This window comes from Tenrec ecaudatus, chromosome 14 (genome assembly GCF_050624435.1).
Source record: "Tenrec ecaudatus isolate mTenEca1 chromosome 14, mTenEca1.hap1, whole genome shotgun sequence".
NCBI classification, from domain to species: Eukaryota; Metazoa; Chordata; class Mammalia; order Afrosoricida; family Tenrecidae; genus Tenrec; species Tenrec ecaudatus.
The window spans coordinates 40,651,440-40,675,087 of NC_134543.1; the positions used below are offsets into that span (position 1 = coordinate 40,651,440).

Sequence of the window (23,648 nt, forward strand, 5' to 3'; positions counted from 1 at the left end):
CATCTCATGTCACTATTGGCCCGGGACAGTGTTCTGCGGGTGAGGAGGGAAGGGAGGAACGGAGGCAGGAAACACAGGAGGGAGAGTATGTCTAATCAGTTATTCTGGTTAAAAAAAAGAGCACCACAGAAGTGAATGAAGCCGGCAGTCAGACCTCTGGGCCTCCCATTTACCTTCTGCGTGAATACTTTCATCTCCATCTTTCTGCTTATATTTGCAAGCTCCTCTGAATGTGTGTGCATTTTTAAATGAATATTCATAAACTGTTGATGAATACAAAAATGATGATCTGAAATGTAAACCCTGACGATAAAAGTAATGCTTAAACTCTTCCAAAAGTCACACTCACCTGAAGACGCTAATGGTTTTTTTTTCTTCTTTCCAGCCATGCCTCCTGCCTCGAGGTTTTGGAGAACATTCTAATGTCCCTTTGTGCCTCGACTCATAAGGAGTTTTCTCAACTATTACCTGTTCCAGACATGGATATCAAAAACTCACCGTCTAGCCTTAACTCTCCTGTCTCTTATAACTGCAGTCAGCCGGCCCTGCCCCTGGAGCACGGCCCGATCTATCTCCCTTCCTCCTACCTAGAGAGCCATCATGAATATTCAGCCATGACGTTCTACAGCCCCGCCGTGATGAATTACAGTATCCCCAACAGTGCCAGTAACGCGGAAGGTGAACCTGGGCGACAGGCCATGGGCCCAAATGTGCTGTGGCCAACCCCTGGGCACCTCTCTCCTTTAGCCATCCACTGCCAGCCTTCGCTTCTATATGCTGAACCTCCGAAGAGCCCGTGGGGTGAAGCAAAATCATTAGAACACACCTTATCTGTGAACAGGTAAATCCAGTCCTCTTTCTGAATCATAACCCCTAGCCACCATTGAAAATTACTTTATGATTTAATGACGAGATACATTCTATAGAAGCTCTTTACTTTATTAATCATAGAGACTGCTTAACCTGGGAACCAAACCCACTGCCATTGAGTCGATTCCAACTCACAGCTCCCTTAGCTGGGGTTTCCAAGGCTGTGAATGTTATGGGAGCAGAGAGCCGCCTCTTGCTCTTGCAGAGTAGCTGGCGGGCTTGGACCACACGAGGCGTTATTTTACTCTGAGAATCTCACTCTCACTGCCTTCCAGCTGATTCTGACTCACAAGGACCCAGTAGGTCCGAGTAGAACCGCCCCTTTGAGTTTCTGAGACGTTAAATCTTTTCCCCTGTGGAATGGGGTGTGGATTCAAACCTCTGACTGTGTAGTCCACTGATCCGCCAGATCTATCTGATATGCTCAAACTCAGCTCCAACTCTCTGCCCCTGAGTCATGCTGACTCAGAGTGACCTGTAGGACAGGGTAGACCTAACTGCCCCTGGAGCTTTCTGGGACGTGACTCTTCACAGCGTAGTAGGTTGTCTTTCTCCTAATAGTAGTCTAGCTCTCATTAAAAGGTTAGGCCTGTGGAAAGATGTTTTGAGAAGAATTCATCTCTTGATGAAGGTACTTAGGTTTGAAAAAGAGCTCTTTATTATTATTTTTTGAGCAGTAACATTGATTACCCTTTATAATCTTTTAAAAATTCATTTTATTTGGGGCTCATAGAACTCTTGTCATAATCCATACATAGATCCATTACGTCGACCACATTTGTGCATTTGTTTCCCTCATCATTCTCAAAACATTTGCTTTCTACTTGAGCCCTTGGTATCACCTCCTCATTTATCCCCCTCCCTCGCTACTCCTCTTCCCTCTTAAACCCTTGATAATTTATAAATTATTATTTTGTCATGAGAGTTCTTTATTTTTATATTAGTCTTCTTATCTCACAGTGAAATCACAATATCATGTTTATGGAAAATTATTTTCAGGATAAAAGTCACTTGTGGCATATTAGATGTTGAAATCCAGTACTTTTTTTTTTTTACATTTTATTAGGGGCTCATACAACTCTTATCACAATCCATACAGAAATCCAGTACTTTTGAGTGTTGTTATAAAATGGATAAAGTAATATTGTACAGTCATTTCAGTATTTCTTCTTTTATTAAAAAACATGTTTATGATGAAGCCCCTATTGAGACAGCAAGTAGAATAAAGGCTCCTGGGGGTACAGTGGGGCTGGGTGGGAAAAGGGGGACAGATGTTAAGGAGTTCAAAAAGGAAGACAGTGTTTGACACCGATTGCAGTTGCAATTGGACAATACCCCTTGATATGATTGAAAGAGATATCTGTATTAGCTCCCAACAAAATAGTTTTGGAAATAAAAGCAAAAGCAAACACACAGCTCTTGGTAAGAAAAGAAAGCACAAAAGTGATAGGTAAAAATTTAAAGATGTTATTTTTCAATTGGCCTTTATAGGAAGATATCTATTTCTGAATGTGAACGCTCATCTAAGGTCTGTTCATATTTGGACAAATTACACTGTAGTGTAATTACCTTCAAGGGACCTTGGTGCTGGAGTGCATTGTGTGTTGGGCTGCGAACCACAAGGTTAGCAGTTCAAAACCACCAGCAGCTCCAAGGGAGGAAGATGAGGTTTTCTGTTCCTCAAAAGATGTGCAGTCTTGGAAACCCACAGAGGCCGTCTACCCGGTGCTACAGGGTTGCTATGAGTTGGCATTGACTCAGTGGTAGTGAGTTTTTGAGAATAGTTTCTTTCCATAAGAAATCATTAATGCCTCTACCATTGTTGTTTTTTGACCAGAGCAGCATGTTCAAGCAAAATTAGGCAAGTGTGTTTCTGATGCCTTCCAACCCTTCCTTACTGGGCTGCCCCCCCACTCCCTGTGAAACTTCTTGCCTCTGCCCTGAGGAGCTTTGTGATTCAAAGCCTTATCAGTACAGCGCTTACTGTTTCTCCCTCACCCATCATCTCTGTCTCTCTTCCGCTCCTCTGTGTCTTGCCTGTGTATTCATCCAAGTGAACCTTAATGTCACATAGCGTCCACCTGTTGTCTTTTAGGCTCTCTTCATTCTAGACCTTTCTCAGAAATGGACAGGATGTACCCACAAGCTGGTCAGGTTTGTATGGGGGGGAGGTCAGAGATAATTTCCTCTTGACTCTAGGGACCACCCACATGTGGTTCTGACCTGTGGGCCATGTTCTGTTTGGTCACTTTTTTTCTTTTTAAAAATTTATGACCCTCCCCGGTCATTTCTTTCTTGAATGTCTATTTTACAATTACCAGTGGCTATACCAGGCTCTCCATAGTTGCCAGAGTTCGCCAGCCCTGCACTGACCTAAATTGATGGAAACTCACGTAGCGGAAGGACCCTTGACGGTGTAGTGGATTATGCATTGAGATGCTAACCGTGAGGGCAGCAGTTGGAAACCACCAGCCGCTTCATGGGAGAAAGAGCCGACTTTCTGTCCTTATAAAGTTTTACAGCCTCAGAAACCCAGGGACAGTTCTGCGCTGTCCTATAGGATCACTAGGAGGCAGAAGTGGATTGGTGACAGTGAAGTTTTTATTTTATGGTTCCCACATTGTGACTCTCGATGGTTCTGACAGCGTTACTACGGCTCTGCTTTCTAAGATTTCCGAGACTGTATTTATCATGAACCCCGAATGGCAAAGAAGATGAATTACGCGAAGTTCCTGCTTTTGCTGTTGTCCGCGAAGTTCCCTTTCCCTCTTTCGGTTCTCTGACAGTGAGCGGTGGGTGGTGGTCTCTTTGTTTCCCCCAGAGGGACACTGAAGAGGAAGGCCAGTGGGAGCAGCTGCTCCAGCCCCGTGACGAGTCCAGGCTCCAGGAGGGACGCCCATTTCTGTGCCGTCTGCAGCGATTATGCCTCAGGATACCACTACGGAGTCTGGTCGTGCGAAGGATGTAAGGCCTTTTTTAAAAGGAGCATTCAAGGTACAAGAGTATCGTAGCTGCTTCCTCAGTTTTCCTTTGGTGTTTTCAAACAACTTGGCAGGGCTGACCTGGCAAGATGTCTCCACTGCTCGGTTTGGTGCTCAAACGCAGCTGTTGGGGCTCATGTGTGGTTGAAGATGACTGGGGGCTGGGGTGCACTGTTTCAGGGGCAATGCCCCGCCCTCTGTCCTTGTAGACGTTCCCCCCAGAAGCCCAGCTTGCGTGGTTCTCATGCAGGGGTCTTAGGAGATGATTGCCCAGGAAAGGTAAACCCCAGCCGGACTCACTGCTATCCAGCCAATACTGACCCAGGTAGAACTGCCCCTGTGAGTTTCTGAAACTAACTGTTCATAGGAATAGAAAGTCCTGTCTTAACCCGAGGAGCTGCTGGTGGTTTCGAACTGCTAATGCTGCGGATCGTAGTTCCACTTGTAGCCCCTCTGCCACCAGGGCTCTCTCAGGGAGGTCGAGCTTGGGGAAAAAGGACACTCCTTAGGGGTGAAAAAGATTGTTTCTTTCTGTGACCAAAGTTTAATATTTGGCCTGCTGACAGTCATGCAGACAGAGGAAGAGAGCATCACTGTGCCCCTCCTCATCTACGGGCCAGGTTAGGTTCCAAAGACGAGACGGTTATGTGAAAAGAGACATTGTCTGAAATGGAGGATGACCGTATCCTCATTGCAGAACTACCAGACCACTGAGCAGCATGGCCCAGCCAGGTTGACCCCGTGGCAGTAGGTTTGGGTTTTATTGTTGCTACTGCCAAAGCGATCCAGACTCCTGGTGCCTCCCATGTGTGCAGAGTAGAATTCCTAAGAAGGTTGTCAAAGGTGACCTACCGGAAGCAGGTGAGGATTATCTTTCAAGGGTCTCCCGGCTGGGCGTCCAGCTCCTAACCATCTACATCATCCAGGGAATCCTTTTTAGAATTTCCCACAGGAACTGGTGACCCAGTAAAGCCAGTCACCAAGAGAGGCGGGATAAGCAATACCAAGGAGGCATGGGAAAGGAGGAGGTGGGGGGAGGGGAGTGATGGGTCAATCACGACAGGGACAGGGGGATAGCAAGGAATCTAAAATTGATGGTGAGAAGGGTGTAGTGTTCCTGGTCATGTTTAATCCATTGAAGTGGATCCGAGAGGATCACTGAGAGGTGAACGATGGGTAGACATGATAGTGGGGCAGGAGGAAAGGAAAAAAGAAAACGAGGAAAGAATAATAAAGTAAAAATTACATGGATATGTCCAAACATATATAAGTATATAAATATATAAAGAATATATATGTGTGTGTAAATACACTAAAGGAAGCAGATGGGCTTTGGGCCTCTACTTAAATCTTACCTCAGTATAATAACGGCCCTACTAATGTGGCAATGTTTGATACTCAGCTTCCCAGCGCAATTGCTGAAGGCAAAATGGGCGCATAAGCAAGTTTGGTAAAGAGAGCTGATAACGCCCGGATATTAAAACATAGTGACGGGGGTCTTTAAGACTTGAAGTTCAACCAGCAGCCATCTAGCAGGAAATCAACAAAGCCCACGTAGAAGAAACACACCAGCTTGTGTGATCATGAGGGGTCAACAGGAATAGGTATCAGAAATTAAAAAACAAGCAATCAAATTGACGTGTAGACAAAGTGGAGACCCCAAACCCACCTGTAAGACAGTTGGACAGTCCCTCACAGAAGGGCCACGTGGAAGGGATGATCTATCCAGGGTGCAGTGTTTCAGTGATAAAACACATAACGATCCTCTAGTTCTTTAATATTTCCTCCCCCTACTATTTTGGTCTTAGTTTTACCTCATTAATCTTGTGAGTCCTGTGTATGTTCATTTGTATAATTAAGATCGTTCCATGCATGAAATTTAAGATAGATAAACCCTTTAGAAATAGTAATGGGAGTAATGATTCCCTGAGGGTATGGAGAGAGAGGAGGTAAAGGGGGAACTGATATACTGATGACTGTATAACCCTAACTTGAAGGGAACTGAAAACAGAATTGTAGGTGAACGGATACATCGGATGGTGTAAGATATGGGAAAATAATAATATAGTAATAAGGGTCCCTGGGGGGGAAGGAGATAAAATGGAGCTGATATCAAAGAGTTCAAGAAGAAAGAAAATGTTTTGAAACTGATGGTGGAAGCAGTTGTACAATTATGCTTGATGTAATTGAACGGTGGATTGTTACAATATCTGTAAGAGCTCCCAATAAAATGATTTTTTAATAAAATAAGAAGAAACCCTTCTTGGTTGTTAGGAAACATCTCTCTACCTGAAACGTGTGTGACCCTGAGCCTGTAACTGGGTGGCAGTTGACAATCTCTCTCTGCCTTCTCATTTCCTTCCTTCGGCAGGCCAGGCGCCAGGACGGGAACAAGGGGAGAGGGAGGCCTTCCGCTAAACCTGCGGGGCGGGAAGAACTAAGGTCTGATGGCCATTGAATCTTCAAATCCTTCCTTTGTACTCTTCAGTGGTTTGTTGTTGGCACCCTCTAGGTAGATTTCCCCTGAGAATCGGTATTTTGCTGTGGACAGAGCATGAATTCACTTTAACTAGGTTCTAGCGTAACATTTTCCCCTTAAAAGCATGCATTTTATATGCCCTTTAAGATGCTGCGTTGTTGTTTTTATCTCAAGCCACCAGAGTACCTCCAGACACAGTCTCCTCGCTGCTCCGCAGCCAGGATTCTGCTGCCCTGGCAGTCAGAAACCCTACTGTCTACTTTTTGGTTCCCCTCTCACCTGGGACTGAAATCACAGTGCTGTCAGTGGCCCGTGCCCCTGCTGCCCTCCTGCCCGCCTCCCTTACTCCTCTGCCCCCCATTCTCATCCTGAGCCTGCTTGTTTCAGGGGCTCTACACTTCTTTCTGCCTACTGCACTCCTGCCCAAAGCCAGCGCCACTCACACCTCACCTGCAGGGGTCTGCTTAGCGCCACCTTCTGACGATGCCCTTCTCCCTCGCGCTGCTGAAACTGCCACTGCCATCCAGCTCCCTGACATGCTTGCTGCGTCTCCTTCCTCGATTCATTTCCATTCCTAGCACCCCAGTAACAGTGTGTGGGAATTCTACTTGCTCCACATCCTTGTCAAAAGTTGCTTTTTTCAATCCTTTCAATTGATGAACTTTTCTGATGGGTCTGTAGTGGTTTCTCATGGTTGCCATTTGACTTTCCCAGGTCACTCATGAGTTTGAACTTTTCATCGGTCCATTGATTTTTGTTGTGCTTGTCACAAGGGGCTGGGCGACGTTGACCTCCTCTGACTGCAGTCGGGAGGAGGGTCCCACTCCACAGCAGCCCCAGGTCAAGGGCCACAGGGCAGAGGTCAGATGTGCCCGTGCCCTGCTTTTTAAATTAAATTTTGACATAAATTGTTCCTCTCCAGCACTCTTAATTCTCTGCCGGGTTCAATAACCTGTTGCGATGGCCAAATAGAATTTGCAGATAATGCTCGTGATTCCAGGGCTTTATTAGGGAAGATAGCAAGTTAGCACAAGTCAGGATCAGAAAACCTTCCGGACACAGTCTTCTTTCAACAGCAGCACCTCTTCTCCGCCAGCAGCCACTCCTCCTCTGTCTGTCCACCACGTGCTCCTTGGAGTCTGCCTTGTTTTGTTGTGCCGGGAAGCCTGCCACTCTGCCTCATCATCTCAGTGGTGCTACCCAGCTCTGCCTCTTGGTCTCAGTGTGGTGGCCTCTGGTGCTCCTACTGTGACCCCCACTTTAGACAGGGCTCTCATGCACCCTCCCCTGGTAGTTCGTATTTCTTGATGGTCCCGGCGCTCTGTCTCTCTGCTTTGGAGATACCTGACTGTCTTGTACCTGGAGCAGTGGTAAAGCTGACCAGTCCCCTCTGTGAGTGCTTCACACACCTGTGTTCATGGCCCCACCAATCATTGATGGGATTTACAATAATAGGGGTTGAGGAGCTATATTCAAGAAATTTCACATCACCCTACGTATTATTAGACATTGAGTATTTATATATATATATACATATATATATATACACCACTGTTTTACTTTGTTCATTGACCAATTATTTCATTCCTGCGTAAATACATTATTGTAGTTCATATGATTTTACAGTACATTTTAATACCTCCAAGAACAAATACCTCCCATGAAAAATTTTTGGTTGTTTTTTCTTATGTATTTGTCCATAAGGATTTGGAACCATATAATCATTCTGAGTAAATCCCCATCCTCAAAATTAAGAAAAGTGGAAATTTTGTTAGAGCTAAGAATTGTTTTTGAAGAAATTGGTTATTTTTAGTAGTTATCACATTATGTGAGATTTTGAAATATGTAGCTTATGAAACATTTCTCGATGTTTTTCCAGATATTTTCTTCTTTTTAATTGCCATTGACTCTTGGCTATTTCTGTTCCATCAGAAATAATGAAACTGATAGTGGTGATGCTTGTCTTAACTCTTCTTAATGTGGTTGAATTGTGTGATATGTGAATTGTATGTTAATAAAACAGTTGGGAAAAAAAGAAATAATAGTAATTATTACTGTTATATTCTGCCATTCATTTTCATTGCAGCATTGACAATAACTTTATCATTGCTCTTAGAAGGTTTAAAATCTTTTTGACTATTGCTCATAGGTCTTCAATTCTGCTTTGTTTGTTAAGATTTTAAAGGCTGGGCTTTAAATGTGAAATTCTAATAGTCCCTGGGTGGTACCGATTGTAATATGCTTGTCTGTTAAAAAAAATGTTCTCAGAATTCACCAGAGCTACGGTGGAAAGATCTAGTGATGTGCTTTTGAAAAATCAGCCACCGAAAACACATGAGCATGGGGCGATTCTGACATGGCCGCACGGACAGACATCAACTCCAGGACAGCTTGTCATGGTCCTTTGTTGTGGAAGAGTGCTTTGCAGCCAGTTATGCGTCATGTTGACCCCAGGGGACAGAGTAGAATTGCCCCCCGGGGGGTTTTCCGGGCTGTAGTTCTTCCAGGAGGAAGCACATTATGAAGTGTTGGTGCAACGAAGCCTTTTGCTTAGTTGGAGATTTACCCACTCTCCATCGGCGCCTCTGCTTGCTCCGTGCACCCCTGGTTACTGTGGAGTTGGTGCTGATGCATAGCGACCGTGGTGGACACAGTAGATCTACCACTCTGGGTAGGAGCTCCGTCAGTGCTGTTGGTAGGCGTTGGATTGCTAACCACAAGATCCTCAGTTCTAGCCAATCGGCATTTCTGAGGAAAAAAGATGAGGCTGTCTGGTCAATAAAGACTGGCAGCTCATAGGGTCACTCGATTGAGTCAGAATCCACCACTTGCCTGTCAGGGTGTCCTACGGTGGTAGCTTGTGTGGTGCTGGAAGCTGTACCCCTGGCATTTTAAGTACCAGGTGCTCACCAAAGGGAGCAGGCTGCAGCTGAACTTAGAGACCAAGAAAAGTCTCGGGAAAAAACCTCTCTTTTCTGCAGGCCGGCTAGGCAAAGCGCTCCCTCGGGAGCTGCTCCCTGCATGGTAGAGCCTGCCCCAATGCCACCTCCGTCCCCCAAGACCACTGCCACCCCTTGTCCTGCTGCCTGTGTCGCCGCCGCCTCCTCAGCATTGGCTGTATGATAGGCCACAATCTTCAATGAGTAAACATACTACTTTCTGTGGTGTTCTTGGTCACACATTTATGGCGTTTCTGAAGGGCAGTGGAGATTACTGCTAGGCACAGCACGACCTCCATGCAGTGAAAGGAACTGTAGAAATTCATTACTACTCCACAAGAAGGCCCCAAGAGCGGATAGTGTGCACACAGAAGTGTTGACTTGAGATCCACGCACAGAGCCATTTTCAGGAGTGCTGGCCTGCATGGGGAGACCTCAGCACGCTTCCTTTCGACTGCCTCAGTGCTCCTGGATGGGAGAGTGGCTGCTGCTTGTTGGGAGGTTCATCTCGTTCCCCATCACTGAACATACTGAGAGCCTGAGAATTCCAAGTGGAGTATTTTGAAGTAGACTTCATTTTCTTTACATCATTTCTGTATTCACTTTTAAAAAGTTCTTTCCTAGCCCTATTGAGTGTTTTTTTAAATTAAATTAACATGGCTCGAATGAACTCCCCAGCTCCTGTGGAAGTCACATACAAGAGCATGAGATTTCTTATTACACACAACCCAGCCAGTGCGACCTTAAATACATTTAGAGAGGAACGTAAGAAGTATGGAGTGGGCACCATCGTACGAGTCAGTAAAGCAACCTATGACACCGCTCCTGTGGGAAAATCAGGCTTCTGATTGGTCTTTTGAGGATGGTGAGCCACCATCCGACCACATTGTCGATGACTGGTTCGGTTTTGTAAAAATAAAGTTTCGGGAAGAGCCTGGCTGTTGTATTGCTGCCCCTGTGCTGCAGGACTCGGGAGAGCCCCGGTGCTTGTTGCCCTGGCATTAATGGAAGGTCACATGAAATACGGAGACGCAGCACAGTCCATAAGACAAAAGCATCATGGGGCTTTTAATAGCAAGCAGCGTTTGTATCTGGAGAAGTGTCGCCCTAACATGCGGCTGCGCTTCAAGACTCGAATGGTCGTAGAAACAACGGTGGCATCCAATCGACGGGTGCCTGATGGTACTGCTTTAGAAGTGGAACTTGAGACAGGACCTAACTTGTCATTTGTATTTACCAGCATGTTAGCTTGGTGAACAAGTCATAGAAAGTGTCCATTGGGACTATTGAAAGCGGCTTTACCAGGCTACACAGGTGACAGAATTTGCAACCTCCGTGTTTGGGTGACCTGGACATTTGGCAAAGGTGCCATAGGGGGTCAGCATTTAACACGTGCTTATCATTTGTACCAATTGACCGGCCCTGAAAATCTATTCCCATGCCACAATCTTACCAACATACAAGAAACTCAGTGAGATTAGGTGCCAAAATACCCAGCACAATATTTGTGTATTTTTAGGATCACAAAGAACTTAAAATCCCAGGAACTATGAACACTAGACCTTACGTGGTTTATTCCTTGAATCATCTCAAACACTGAAAGTAGGATCGAGAGTGGTTATTTGCTGGTTCACTTCTGTTTACATCTCCCAAAGTCATCGGTTCGCACAACCATTGTTTTGGGGTGTTAAGTCGTCTTATGGTGTCATTAGTGTCTTGACTGTCATTTTGTGCTTTTATGGAAAAACCTCAGTTTGAAAACAAGCCATATTGTACCGAAGCACATGTCTTTAATGTCTCCAGACAAACAAAAAAGTAAATCCCTACAATTAATTTAATGTTCGCACTTTGGGTGCAATCTAACAGAAGGCGGGCCTGAAAAAAGAATGTGGTGGGAGGGGCTATTAAACATTTTTAGTAAAATGTTGCCTTTGTTTTGTGCAGAACATGTAGAATATGCTATTTAATTTAGCAAACATTTTTAAAGGTAGAGATGCTTTGTTGTAGCTAAAATAGTTCTTAATTATAAAAATCTCTGAAATTGTCTTTTCGTATCAATTGGAATCTGTTTACCGACTTTTGGCTTGAAGTGTGATTTCCCCACCTTCTTTCCAACCTCTTGCAAAAAAAGGGCTTCTGCCAATGAATTGAGCAGACTCTACTATTTATATGCCTTTTGAGCTGTGTAACTTAATATTTGGATACTTGATCATTTGTTTTATTATGTAATTGATAAAATGGTGATGTGTATTAATGTTAGTTCAACCATATATTTATACTGTCTGGGAATGTGTGGCTATAGTTCTGTGGGAGAAATAATTTGTCAGTGTTCACCAACTTGTAAAAACCTAGTTGTGAGAGCTTAAACATCTAAATAAATGATGAAATGCAAAAAAGAAAGAAAAAAAGAGAAACCATTCTCACAACTGGACCAAGAGGTGACATGGTAAATGAAGAAAAGGCTGAAGTTGTCAAGGATTTTTGTCTTGGATCCACAATCACTGCTCCTGAAGCAGCAGTCAAGAGATCAAAGGATGCATTGCACTGGACACATCTGCACAGGATGTCTTCAGAGTCCAGAAAAGCAAGGATGTTACTTTGAGGACTAAAGGTGCGCCTGACCCAAGCCATGGTAGTTTCCACGTCCTCGTGTGCATGTGAAAGTTGGACATTGAGTATTGAAGACTGAAGAAGAATTGAAGCATATGAGCTGTAGTGCTGGAGAAGAATATTGGAAGTACCATGGACTGCCAGAAGAACCAACCAATCTGTCTTGGAAGAAGACAGAATACTCCTTAGAGGCAAGGGTGACAAACTTTGTCACATGTACCTTGGGCCTGTTTTCAGAAGAGGCCAGCCCCTGGCGAAGGACATTGTGCTTGGTAAAGGAGTTGCGTGGCTGTTGGGTGCCATCGAGGTGGAGCCAACCCCAGGGATCCCCGTGTGCAACAGAACTGAACCCTGCCCGGTCCTGCACCTTCCTCACCGTTGTTCCTATGATGCCCAAGCCCACTGCTGCAGCCATTGTGCCAACCCCGGGCACGGAGGACCTTTCTGTGTGTCACTGTACCAAGCATCATGTCCTTCTCCAGGGGCTGGCCCCTCCTGACAATGTATTAAAAGTACGGAAGACAAAGTTTTACCATCCTGGCCTCTAAAGAACACCCGGGCTGCATTTCTTCCAAGACAGACCGGGTGTTCTCTCCGCAGTCCCTGGGACTTTGAAGGCTCTTTCAAACGCACCGATTCTTCTTCGGCCTTCCTTGCTCAGTGGGCTGCTTTCACGTGCCTGGGAGGCGGCGGCGAATATCACGGCTTGAGCCAGGCCCGCGCGCCTCAGTCCTCGAAGTAACAGCCTTGCTTTTCAGTTCTGGGAAGTGAGCAGAGGGGTGGCGTGCAAAGAGGAAGGGCCGGGGCAAGGTGGATTGACACGGGGGCTGCCACAGGGCCCTCAAACATAAGAGCAACTGGCAGGAGGGTGGCGACTCGCCGTGCTGCTCCTCTTGTGCAGAGGGTCACTTTGAGTTGACTCGAGGGCACCTACCAACCACACCCTGGGGGTAGTTTGGTGTCGACTTGGGTTGTAAACAGGAGAGCTGTGTGGGGCGGAGATTAAAATCAGATCTTTTGATTCCACGCTTGGTTCCGGGTCTGCTCTAACTGGTATTTGGAGCTGAGTGATAATAGGTTATGTGTCACTTCCACTGCTACCGTGCCGATTCTGACTCCGGGGACCTTCCACAGGACAGAGTGGAGCTGCTCGACAGGGATTCTGAGACGGCGAGACTCTTTTTATTCTTCTTCTTAATTAAAAAAAAATTTATTGGGGGCTCGTACAAACTCTTATCACAATCCATACATCCGCCCATTGTGTCAAGCACATTTGTTGCCATCATCATTCTCAAAACATTCACATTCTATTTGAGCCCTTGGTATCAGCTCATTTTTCCCTTGCCTTCCCGCCACCCCCTCCCTCATGAACCCTTAGTAATTTATAAATTATTATTATTTTGTCATGTCTTACACTGTCCGACCCACTTTTCTGTTATCCGCCCCCCAGGGAGCAGGTTATATGTAGATCCTTGTAATCAGTTCCCTCTTTCCACCCCACCCTCCCTGAACCCTCCCGGTGTCGCCACTCACACTAGTGGTCCTGAAGGGATCATCTGTCCTGGATTCCCTGTGTTTCCAGTTGCTATCTGTACCAGTGCACATCCTCTGGTCTAGCAAGATTTGTAAGGTAGAATTGGGATCATGATAGTGGGGGAGGAAGCATTTAAGAACTAGAGGAAAGTTGTATGTTTCATCAGTGCTACCCTGCACCCTGACTGGCTCACTGAGATGGCTAACCTTTAGGGGGGTGCACAGACTCATCTTGCTTGTACAGAGGATTGGGATCACCACCGACCTTGTAGTTGTTACAGCCCAACACGGAGCCCTGACACCACCAGGATGACATAATAGGTATTGGGGGGGGGGGTGGATTTTTTCCTGAAAAACAAAATAACCCTTTATGTTGTACACTCAAGCAGAACACTTTCCTGTGAGGTTATAGCTTAACTAAAAGAACCATGTAGGTCGTTGCACGCCGAATCAGTCCCGACTCAGCGCCCCAGGGTCTGTCGTGCCTCATGACTTCTCCCAGGCTGTGGTCCTCGTGAGAGCCGATCGCCAGGTATGGTGGGTTTGAACTGCTGACCTTACGGTTCACAGCTTAGTGCTTAACCATCGTGCCACCAGAGTGTTGGTGTGTGTGCTTGCTCCCTATATCTCTGTGGTTCTCAACCTTCTAATACTGCGACCCTTTCATACAGTGCCTCATGTGGTGGTGACCCCCCCAATCATAAAATTATTTTCCTTGCTACTTCATCACTGTCATTTTGCTACCGTGATGAATCAGGAGACCCCTGTGAAAGGGTCATTCAACCCCCACCCCGAGGGGTCGCGACCCACAGGTTGAGAACCGCCGCAATTTTTCTGTATTTCACCTTTTTCGTATTTCTGCTCGTGTGGATGAGTGGCTCCTCCGACTGCTGCTGGCAGTAAGCCAGCTGCTGCAGGACATGTGGTGATGGGTGCCCACTGACAAATTCATTTTGGCCAGACCTGAAGTCAATTTCTAAGCCCTTCTTGCACAAGACATTTTAAAGCTATTTTCCTGTAGCATGTTCACTTTATTATACTTCCTGACCCCATCTTGAAGTAAAATGATCTTTGAAAATACCCTGGGAAGGAGACGAGACCCTTTAGCTCTCCCTTAAATGCCCATCATCTTGAGCCAGATGCGCCTTAAAACTCAGGTCGCCATTCGGCACAAGGCCTCGAAAGGCTTGGTCCCGATGTGAAAATTACTGCGGGATTGCATTTCCCATCTAATTGTACAGCCCTGATTGGGAAAAAGTACAAGTTTCTGATTATAAACCTATTTGAGCTTGTACAATTTTAATTAAAAAAATATTATAAAGGAAGACAAAAGCAATAGCAAGATAATTTACCTGTTTCTTGAAAAAATTTAAAACACAACCTCTACTACTAGCGTATGGGCAGAACCCCAGACGAAGGGCAGATGGCTCTTCTGCTGATTAGGTTACATTATAGGGCAAACCGGGACAAGAGGACGATGTTGTGTTATCAGGCTCCATCTCAGCTGACCGGAGAGAGGTTGTGTTCCTGCTGGCCTTGGAAGAAAGAAAACCTTCACCGGTGCACTGCCGCCGGGACCCTGGGCCGAGGGACTGTGAGTGCCTCTCGGAGCTGGAGCTCTTTCTGGCTGACAGCTCTCAAGGAGACAGGCTTCTCAGCCGTCCAGTCACGACGCACTGACCCCGGCCACCAACCTGAAGGAACTGGGAGGCAGACCTCAGCTTCAGAAGAGACCAAAGCCCGCCTTATCCTCGGCTTGCAGTTTTGTGAGGACCCTTGGTGGAACTCCTGCCGACACAGTCGACGAGACCCTCGATTTGTTTTGTGCTTTGTAGCAGAGAAAGCAACATGTGAACCTCAAGCAGATGATGGAACTGAGCGCAACGTTTTCTCTTTGTGAAGTTAGAACCCCCGCCCTTGTGTTGATGAAAATTCCTGGGAATCAGCAGGTAGTCAGAAACGTCCATGTGCCTCTCTCCGTTTTCTTTTCTGACGTCCCCTCTAGCCTGGCTGACCAGGCTTGCTTCTGGGTCTGAGTTGCTAAGGATAGGTTGCCTACTGCATAAGGATTGGCTCCAGGCTCCGGGTTGAGTTCAGATCTGTTCCACATGCAGCTACATTGTCCTTGGACAGGAGCCTCCCTGAGTTTTCTTCTGAGGAGCTCCAGAGATAAAGCCAAACGGTTCACACTGCTCATTTGCTCCCATCAAAGCAAGCCCCAGCGGCCAAGCCCACAGGCAGCTGGTAGAGCAAAGCCCTCCGCCCTGGGCAGTACTTGTCAAGGTCAGAGAGGAAGGAGAGGGGAGTTCGACTCAATGATTTTCAAGCAGCAGTGTTTGGAGCCCTTTCTGTCCTTGTTTAGAATGTAAGCTGCTTCAAGACTTCTGATTTCCTTCACCTATTTTCCTTATGGATCTCTAGCCCGAAGGCATTGTTAAAAGAACACTCTATCAGAGCTTGCTTCCGTCATGCACAAGTGGGACTGTTGAAGGGGCAGGCTCTCTCTGTGTGACTGTTCCATTGCTTTCAAGGCCAATAGGGGATCGTTCTAAATCATTAGTTCTCAACCTTCCTAATGCCACAACCCTTTACTAGTTCCTCAGGTTGTGGTGATCCCCAACCATCAAATTACTTTCCTTGCTCCTTTATCACTGTCATTTTGCTACTATTATGAATCAGGCGACCCCTGTGAAAGGATTGTTTGACCCCCAAAGGGGTCGTGACAGTGAGAACCGTTGTTCTGAATGGATCAGTTGAGAATTGGAAGGACAGAAAATGACCTCTTCTAAATGGATCTCCTGAGAAGCCTAAGAACAGACAGAATGACCTGTTGGTCACAAAGCGTGCTACTAAAATACTCACTTACAAGGCAGTGATGATGGATGAGGAATGACTTTGGCCTTTGGGCCCATACCTGATGTTGACAGCCCCCATCCCTCAGTTGGGTAATGGTATCAGTGTTGTCCAGGGAGAAATTCAAGCAAAATAATGTAAAAATAACCTTTCTTCTTTTCTGCTACAGGGCACAATGATTATATCTGCCCAGCTACGAATCAGTGCACAATAGATAAGAATCGGCGCAAAAGCTGCCAGGCCTGCCGCCTTCGGAAGTGCTACGAAGTAGGCATGGTGAAGTGCGGTGAGTGCGTCACACCCTTTTTACCACCCGTGGGACAGGCTGAAGATTGATGCTTTGGATAACTGGGGACAGACATCCCAGAGGAGTGGAGACTTAGGACGTGGTAATTGGCTTTAAGTATGGTAGGCTGTCACCTTGGGAGAGGGGGGGTTGACTTAACTGTAGAGGACAGAGTTGGGTTGAATGAGTACTTGCTACAAGGAGATCGATCTTGGCCTGGTTAGGGAAGAACATTCCAGAGTGCAAGTGGTCTGACAGTAGAATAGACTCCTGGATAGGAGCAAATCCTGATAAATGCCCAGGGGTAACGCTTGGGCCAAGAAAGACCATCATGTGGGCTGACCCATGCCCACTCCTCCACTAACTTTCTGGAAGTGGAGAAACCGACAGGACTCAGCAGCTTGATGGAACTGTCAGAAGTTTGCGGAGCTTAGGTTTCATCCTGTGTATTATACACACAAAGTTAACAAGGGGAAGTGAATACATTAGCGTGACTTCAGTCGTGCCTACACCCCGTTCACATCTCCTGATTAGCTGTGGGTTCACTTGCGTGCGTGCACCCACATGCTTCTGTGTGTACATTGCCTCTACTTTGACTCTTCTCCGGGACTCACTCTCTTCTCTATTAATCGTACTTTCCCTTTTGTAACTAATTACTTGTAAAAGGTAAAGCAAAAGTCCTATCTTTTCTGCCTGGCAGTTTCTTTGGGGCTCTGACCCTTGTCCACTCCTGGTGTGAACCACAAGAAAGAACCTTCACCGCGTTCAGCATTTCCCCGAGTGCTCCCTCACTGGATCACGGATCTTGACTGTTTTCTCTCCGCATCATCCTTCCTTGGCCCCTGACCTGTTTTCACTCCTTCAAACACTGCAACATTTCTGTTCCCAACATTTTAAGGGGCTTCTTCCCAAACTTGGTTCTATTCATGGTACTTGTTGGGGTTGTATCATTTTTGTAAAATGAAAAACCAGTAGGAAAAGACCCATTGTCTTCAGGAAAGCAAAATTGGGTGCTTTGAAAGATCTGTAATCGTTACTGAGTTAAGTATGGCCCGGATGGAGAGAGACCAATCATAAACATAAGAAGATTACCTTCTCAGGTGGCTTCCTAAGTATCTAAATGCCTTCTTTTGGAATTTGGAGACAATGTACCATGGGTGTGGTTGATGCAGGAAACACTGCTCAGGGAGCGGTCCATTGCTCTTTGACAATGAGATTGCAAATAAAATGCTTCATGAAGTTAAATAATATTTTCCTTATTATTTGGTTAGTTGGTCTTCGGACCAGAATACTTTCATTGCACTTAAGAGCTGTCGGCCGGCTGCTGATTCAGGACCATGGGCAGCACATGGATGCACCGCCTGGAGGGGCAGTGGGCGGTGGGCAGAGCATGAGGATGGCTCCAGGGCCTGGATCTTCCCCTTCATGCTCACCACTTGTTGCTAATGGAGGCTGTGTGCATCCTACCTACCGCTCCTTTCTGGCCCGGGGCTTTCTTATCTCTGAAATGCAATGTCTGCCTCAGCGGGCTCTGAGAATTACGTGTGAAAGCACATATAGACACTCAGCATCGCGTCTGACACTAATTTTTAGTCTCTCTTCTTTTCTCTTTCCTTCAGGGACAAAAGGTAGCTCAATGGTGAGTGCAGAAAGAAGCCGTGAGTTCTGGTTTGGTGCAGTCTCATGAAGTGGGGTGTCTGATGTGGTTACAGCATCTTTCATGAGCCAGGGAATGGGAGAAAAGGGCATTACAATTGGGCAGGAAGTCACTGGTTTAGAATCTCTAATTAGAAAATATTTGATTATTTTTGATTACAGAAGAAAGAGGGTGAGTTCATGAGCAAACTATTGGCTATTTAGCCTTTCTCCATAAACATCTTCATTGGCCACCGAGACAGAGCACTAGGAGTAAGGGCGCTTCAGTCTCCCTTCTCCCCTTCTCATCACGTCCCCCACTGCCTTGCCCCCAGCCATTTACCCACTGGCATCAATGAAATTGAGTCCCCCAAACATAGGTTGGGATTTTAACTCTTATGCCAGTGGAGGCAACCTCATTGGGAATAGAGTTTTCTGTTAGGCTAACCAGGTCATATCTGTGTAGGATGTGACTGAAACCTAATCACTGTTGAGATACAGAAGAGCACACTGGGGATTAAGTAAAAAAAAAAAAGTATAAGGGAAAGTCAGATGCCATGGGGGGGGGGCACAAAGGAACCAAAAATCACCAGGGGCAGAGAAGCAGCAAATGGGCTTTCCCCCAGTGAGAGGGCCTCCTCTCAAGCCAGTGCCCCGAATTAAGCCTCCTGAAAAGAGTCCTGATGGTGCAGGGGGTTAAGTATTGGGTTGTTAACCATAAAGTCGGCAGTTCAAACCCACTAGCTGCTCTGCTAGAGGAAGACGAGGTTGTCTGGTTCCATAAAGATTTACAGTCTCTGAAACCCCCAGGGGCAGCCCTACTCTGCTATGAGTCAGAATAGACTCCTACTAATGTGTGAGAAAATGCATTTCTGACAATTAACACAGTTCTTCCTTGGTAGGGACCCCCCAAGCATAAAATTGTTTTCGTTGCTACTTCATCACTGTCCTTTTGCTACTGTTACGAATTGGGTGACCTCTGTGAAAGGGTTGTTGGATCCCCAAAGGGGTCGTGACCCATAGGTTGAGAACTGCTGCCTTATACACTTCCAATCTTATCTTTTCTGTTGACATATTAATATGATTCTAATTTAAATTATAGGAGGATACCCACACAGACTAATTTTAGGGATTAGGCTTCGCAGCACAAACACTGAAATGTAATAAGCAGGAGAACAATAGTAGCTGTGTGTGGCCAGGTACCAGCTCTAACTCACCTGCAGTGTATAATCCCCAGAGAGGGTTGCTATGCGTCATAATTGACTGTGGCTGTTGGTTTGCCTTGGTTCGGTATATATTTCCATGAAAAGGTCTAATAGGGAGGATGTTTGGGATTCAAAATGTGCTTTGTGTTTAGCACTGACTTCTGTTATCTTCTATTTTTGCTGCTTTGAACAGATTATTTACACTGTGTTCCTCCTGCTTCCCCCTCTGAAATTGAGATAGCGCCTGTACTAATTGCCCCAATCTCCACAGCAGTTGTCAGTACAGTACTCAATGCTTGGCACATAGAAGCTTCCAGAAGACGCCAGCGACTACTGTCATTTGTCGTCATCTTTTGGCTGGGGTTATTACCGCTGAACAGATGCTTTTGGATTGTGTGCTAGAGAAAGTCCTGTCGACTGCCATAAGAACCAAGAAATCTATCTTGGAAGAAGCAGGACCAGAAGTGCCGTAGAGGCAAGGAGGGTGAGGCTCCATTGCATGCACGTTGGACACGTTGTCAGGGGAGGCTGGGCCCTGGAGAAGGGCTTCGTGCTTGGTAGGGTAGAGGCGTGGTTAGCAAAGGAGAGGAAGGCCCTTAATGAGATGGATGGGCACAGTGGCTGCAAGGTGGGCTCAAGCACAGGGACAATTGTGAGGAGGGTGCAGGATCGGCCTGTGGTGTTCTGTTGTGTGTGGGGCCGCTGTGGATCAGAACTGACTTGATGGCACCCGACAATCACGACGACAACAGTTTACCACTGTCTAGTCCAGGTGCCCTCAAACTGCAGCCTGTGGGCCACATGCGGCCCACCGAGGACATTTATCCAGCCCGCCGGGTGTTTTTGCCCCATTTGTTTTTTACTTCAAAATAAGATATATGAAGTGTGCATAGGAATCTGTTCATAGTTGTTTTTAATAAAGTGAGGATTTATTAAATGTTCAATTCTAATAAATACATGGCTGTTATTTTTGCAACGGGGCCCAGAGGCCTGGTAAAAAAAAGGGAACGGTTGTCTGCCCGTCGAAAGAGAAAAGGTTAATAAGCTAAGCTCTCCAGTTACGTCGTTGAAAGGGCCAAGAAGCAGAAGTTTAAGTCTTCTGATTCCATTGAGAACCCCAACCCCAAGAGGGGGATAATGCCTTAGCCAAGCATTCTGATCTTAAAAAGAACCGCCCCCCAAATATGGCTCAAACAAAACCCCAAACCAAACTCACTGCCATCGAGTCGCTGCCAACTCATATCCACCCTGCAGGACAAGGAGAACTGCCCGTGAGTTTCTGAGACGGGAGCAGGTAGCAGGAGGCCAAAGAGCCATCTTTCTCTCGAGGAGCGGCTGGTGGTTTTGAACAGTTTTTTTTTTAAACTATAGTCCGGCACTCCAACGGGTCTGGGGGACAGTGAACTAGCCCCCTGTTTAAAAGTTTGAGGACCCCTGCTCGAGTCAGCCTGTTTGGTAGAGTTTCTAATGAAGCTCATTCAGTAGCAGCTGCCCAGGGCTAGGTGTCAAAGCCACAGTGCTTCAGATGTCCCCGAATAGACACGTGTAAGTTCCCTGACAAGGTCTTTGTTTCCATAAACCTTTTAGCCCCACAACATATAGTATAGAACCTGGCACATAATGACTTGTCCATGAAATTGGGTCAAATACATTTAAATCAATGCGTTCAAAAAATGTTCCCTCTGGTATGTAAATCTATATATAAATTCCATGCCCTCATGGTGCTGGGCATTCCTCTGACTGTACCTCTTCCCCGTCAGGGCTCTGCCCTTTTGGCAGTTCACGGCTCCTTCAGCATTCATCACTGGCCCCGCAGTTTGAATGCATCGTATTCTTCAGGCTTCTTATTCAGCATCCAACTTCCGCATGCAGATGAGGCAACTACAACACCACGGCTGGAGTCAGGCACGCCTTAGCCCTCAAAGTCACTGCCGTGCTTTTCAGGACATTGCCCCTACACGCGACCGAAAAGGCCTGCGCGATCTAAAGCTACTGTCTAAACCATACTTCTTGTTCCATTTTACCTTGATCACTAATAAAATGAATTACGCTTTAGGTGTTTAATTTTTTTAGCAATAAATTTGGTTTCAGAGTACCTGAATGGGTTCAGTTAACTGAGTAAGGAAATGCTGATAAATTTCCGTGGGAGCCAGTAATTTAAATGTACTCAAACCCTCTAATGAACATTTCTTTTTGAAAATGTGGACAAATGCATTTAATGAACAAATAAACTGACAGGTCAGAGAGTAGCATTTTTTTTGCAGATTTAAACGTCTAATTAGTACATTTAAAGAGAAAATTTATATAAAAGCTGAATGGTTCAAATGTTCGAAATTTTGAACTTTTTTTTCTTTTCCTGTGGGCTGCGTTGCTGAGAGTCCTGTTAAAATAGCTCATGGAAATGGTTTTTCAGCTGCTTTTTCTTTCAACCATCATTATGCATGTGTTACGTTTAAAGCCTATTTGTTGATGTTTGATTTTTTTCTGGCGTATAAGTTTAGAATTACATCCAGGTGATTTACTTATCTGAGCACTCGACACCTCATTTCTGAAAATGACTTTATTACCAAAAAAATGGTATGGACTTATATTTGCAGACTGTTTACTTTTATTGTGATCTCATATTCAAATTCATTTCTTACAGTTTTACTTAATTTGTTATCATATGTTCTCTTTTGCCTTTTCAGAGTTGATCACGATTGCTTTTGCTACTAATCATACGTTGCTTCCATTATTCTAGTGATAGCGTTCTATTTTTAATACGTATGCTTGAATTATTTGAGTGTCTCTGATAGCTCTCTTTCCAGAATCATTCATCTTTCATTTTATATATTGTTGTCTGGTTTCACCTTGTTTCTGCACTTTTACAAATTAATTACTATTATTTATTCAGAGCTTGAAAAATACTTAAACACATTTTTTCAATTTACTTTCTTAATGTTATTACTTAAATCTTATTCTTTCCATCTGGTTCATTTCTCTCTTTCCCAAAGAACACAGTATAACAGTTGTTTCTAAGAGTCTGTGAATCATAGACAATATTTAACTGAAAAAGTCTCTAATTTCTCCTCATGGTGAAGGAGCTCTGGTGGCATAGTGGGTTATGCATTATGCTGCTAGCCACAAGGCCAGCAGTTCGAACACACTTAGCTGCTCCTCTGGAGAAAGATGAGGCTTTCTGCCTCTGAAAAGATTTACAATCTCAGAAACCTAAAGGGGCAGTTGTATTCTGGGCCCTTGTGAGTTGGAATTGACTCGATGGAAGTGAATTTGGTGGCATAGGAGGGTACTTGTTGGGCTACTAATGGCAAGGACAGCAGAAAAGAGAGAGCGTCTGCTCTGGTAAAGACTTCTCAGAAACCCAAAAAGGCAGTTCTGCTCGGTCCACAGACTGACTTAGAATCAACTCAGTGACGTGTTTGCTTTTCCAGCTATTTTGCATGGTAGTCTAACTGGGAATATAGTTCTAAATTGAGAATTTCACTCTCCTCACCATCAAAAGACATTGTCCACTGTGTTCTCATTTATAAACCTATAGCAAGTAAAATATTTAGTTAAAAGCACAGGAATAGCACATCCAGAAATATATACTTTATTACAATTATTTATTAAATAACTAGGCATTTTAAATCAATGAAGAAATTACATATTTGGAAAAGTAAAACATGAAATACTAATATGTGATATAAAATATACATACAATTCCAATTATATTCTGTGTTGGTCTGGGTTGACACGCATATATGTGTAAGGCTTTATATGAAAGAGCAATAGTATATTGAAAAAACATTCCCCCCTCCCCTGTCCAGATCAAGTCCATAAGTCTTTTATTAGCCCATATGTCTAATACTGGTCCGTAAATTCCTCTTCAGATTTACTTAGCACATGTAATGATGCCGAATGCAGAAAGATCACCGGCTGGTGGTGAAAAGTCTTGTGGATCCAGTGGCAGTGGAAGCATCTCAGTGCTGATGAGGGTCTCCTTATAGCTCCTTGAGTGTCCCAACAGCAGGAAAGTGAAGCACAGAGTGTAGCCCATCTCCCAGAAAAAGAAAGTAAGTTCCCAGAATTCTCATGAGAAGGCCATGCCCACCAGGAGGCATCATCAGGCTGTGTCCTGTTTGACAGGCTAGACTTCACCCCTTCACTCTATCAAGTTGACATGAGATTATGTAACTACCACATATTCAAACCATACGAATTCTTAAAGAAGATAGAGGAGAATATTTATATAATCTTGGTATGAGATAAAAAATA

The 23,648-nt window shown here is 45.2% G+C and overlaps 1 protein-coding gene and 1 pseudogene across 2 annotated transcripts in view; both read left to right on the forward strand.

Moving 5' to 3' along the window:
* Window positions 1-464: 464 nt before the first annotated feature.
* ESR2 (estrogen receptor 2) overlaps window positions 465-23,648 on the forward strand; it is a 49,455-nt gene continuing 26,271 nt past the window's right edge. The window contains exons 1-3 of one of the 2 annotated variants that reach the window (XM_075530773.1): window positions 465-841; window positions 3,692-3,864; window positions 16,435-16,551. In XM_075530773.1, coding sequence (XP_075386888.1) covers window positions 480-841; window positions 3,692-3,864; window positions 16,435-16,551 — 652 coding nt within the window. In that variant the 5' untranslated portion in view covers window positions 465-479. The remainder of the gene's footprint in view (window positions 842-3,691; window positions 3,865-16,434; window positions 16,552-23,648) is intronic. The other variant, XM_075530775.1, reaches the window with a different exon arrangement.
* LOC142426070 (protein tyrosine phosphatase type IVA 1 pseudogene) lies at window positions 9,926-10,449 on the forward strand (annotated as a pseudogene).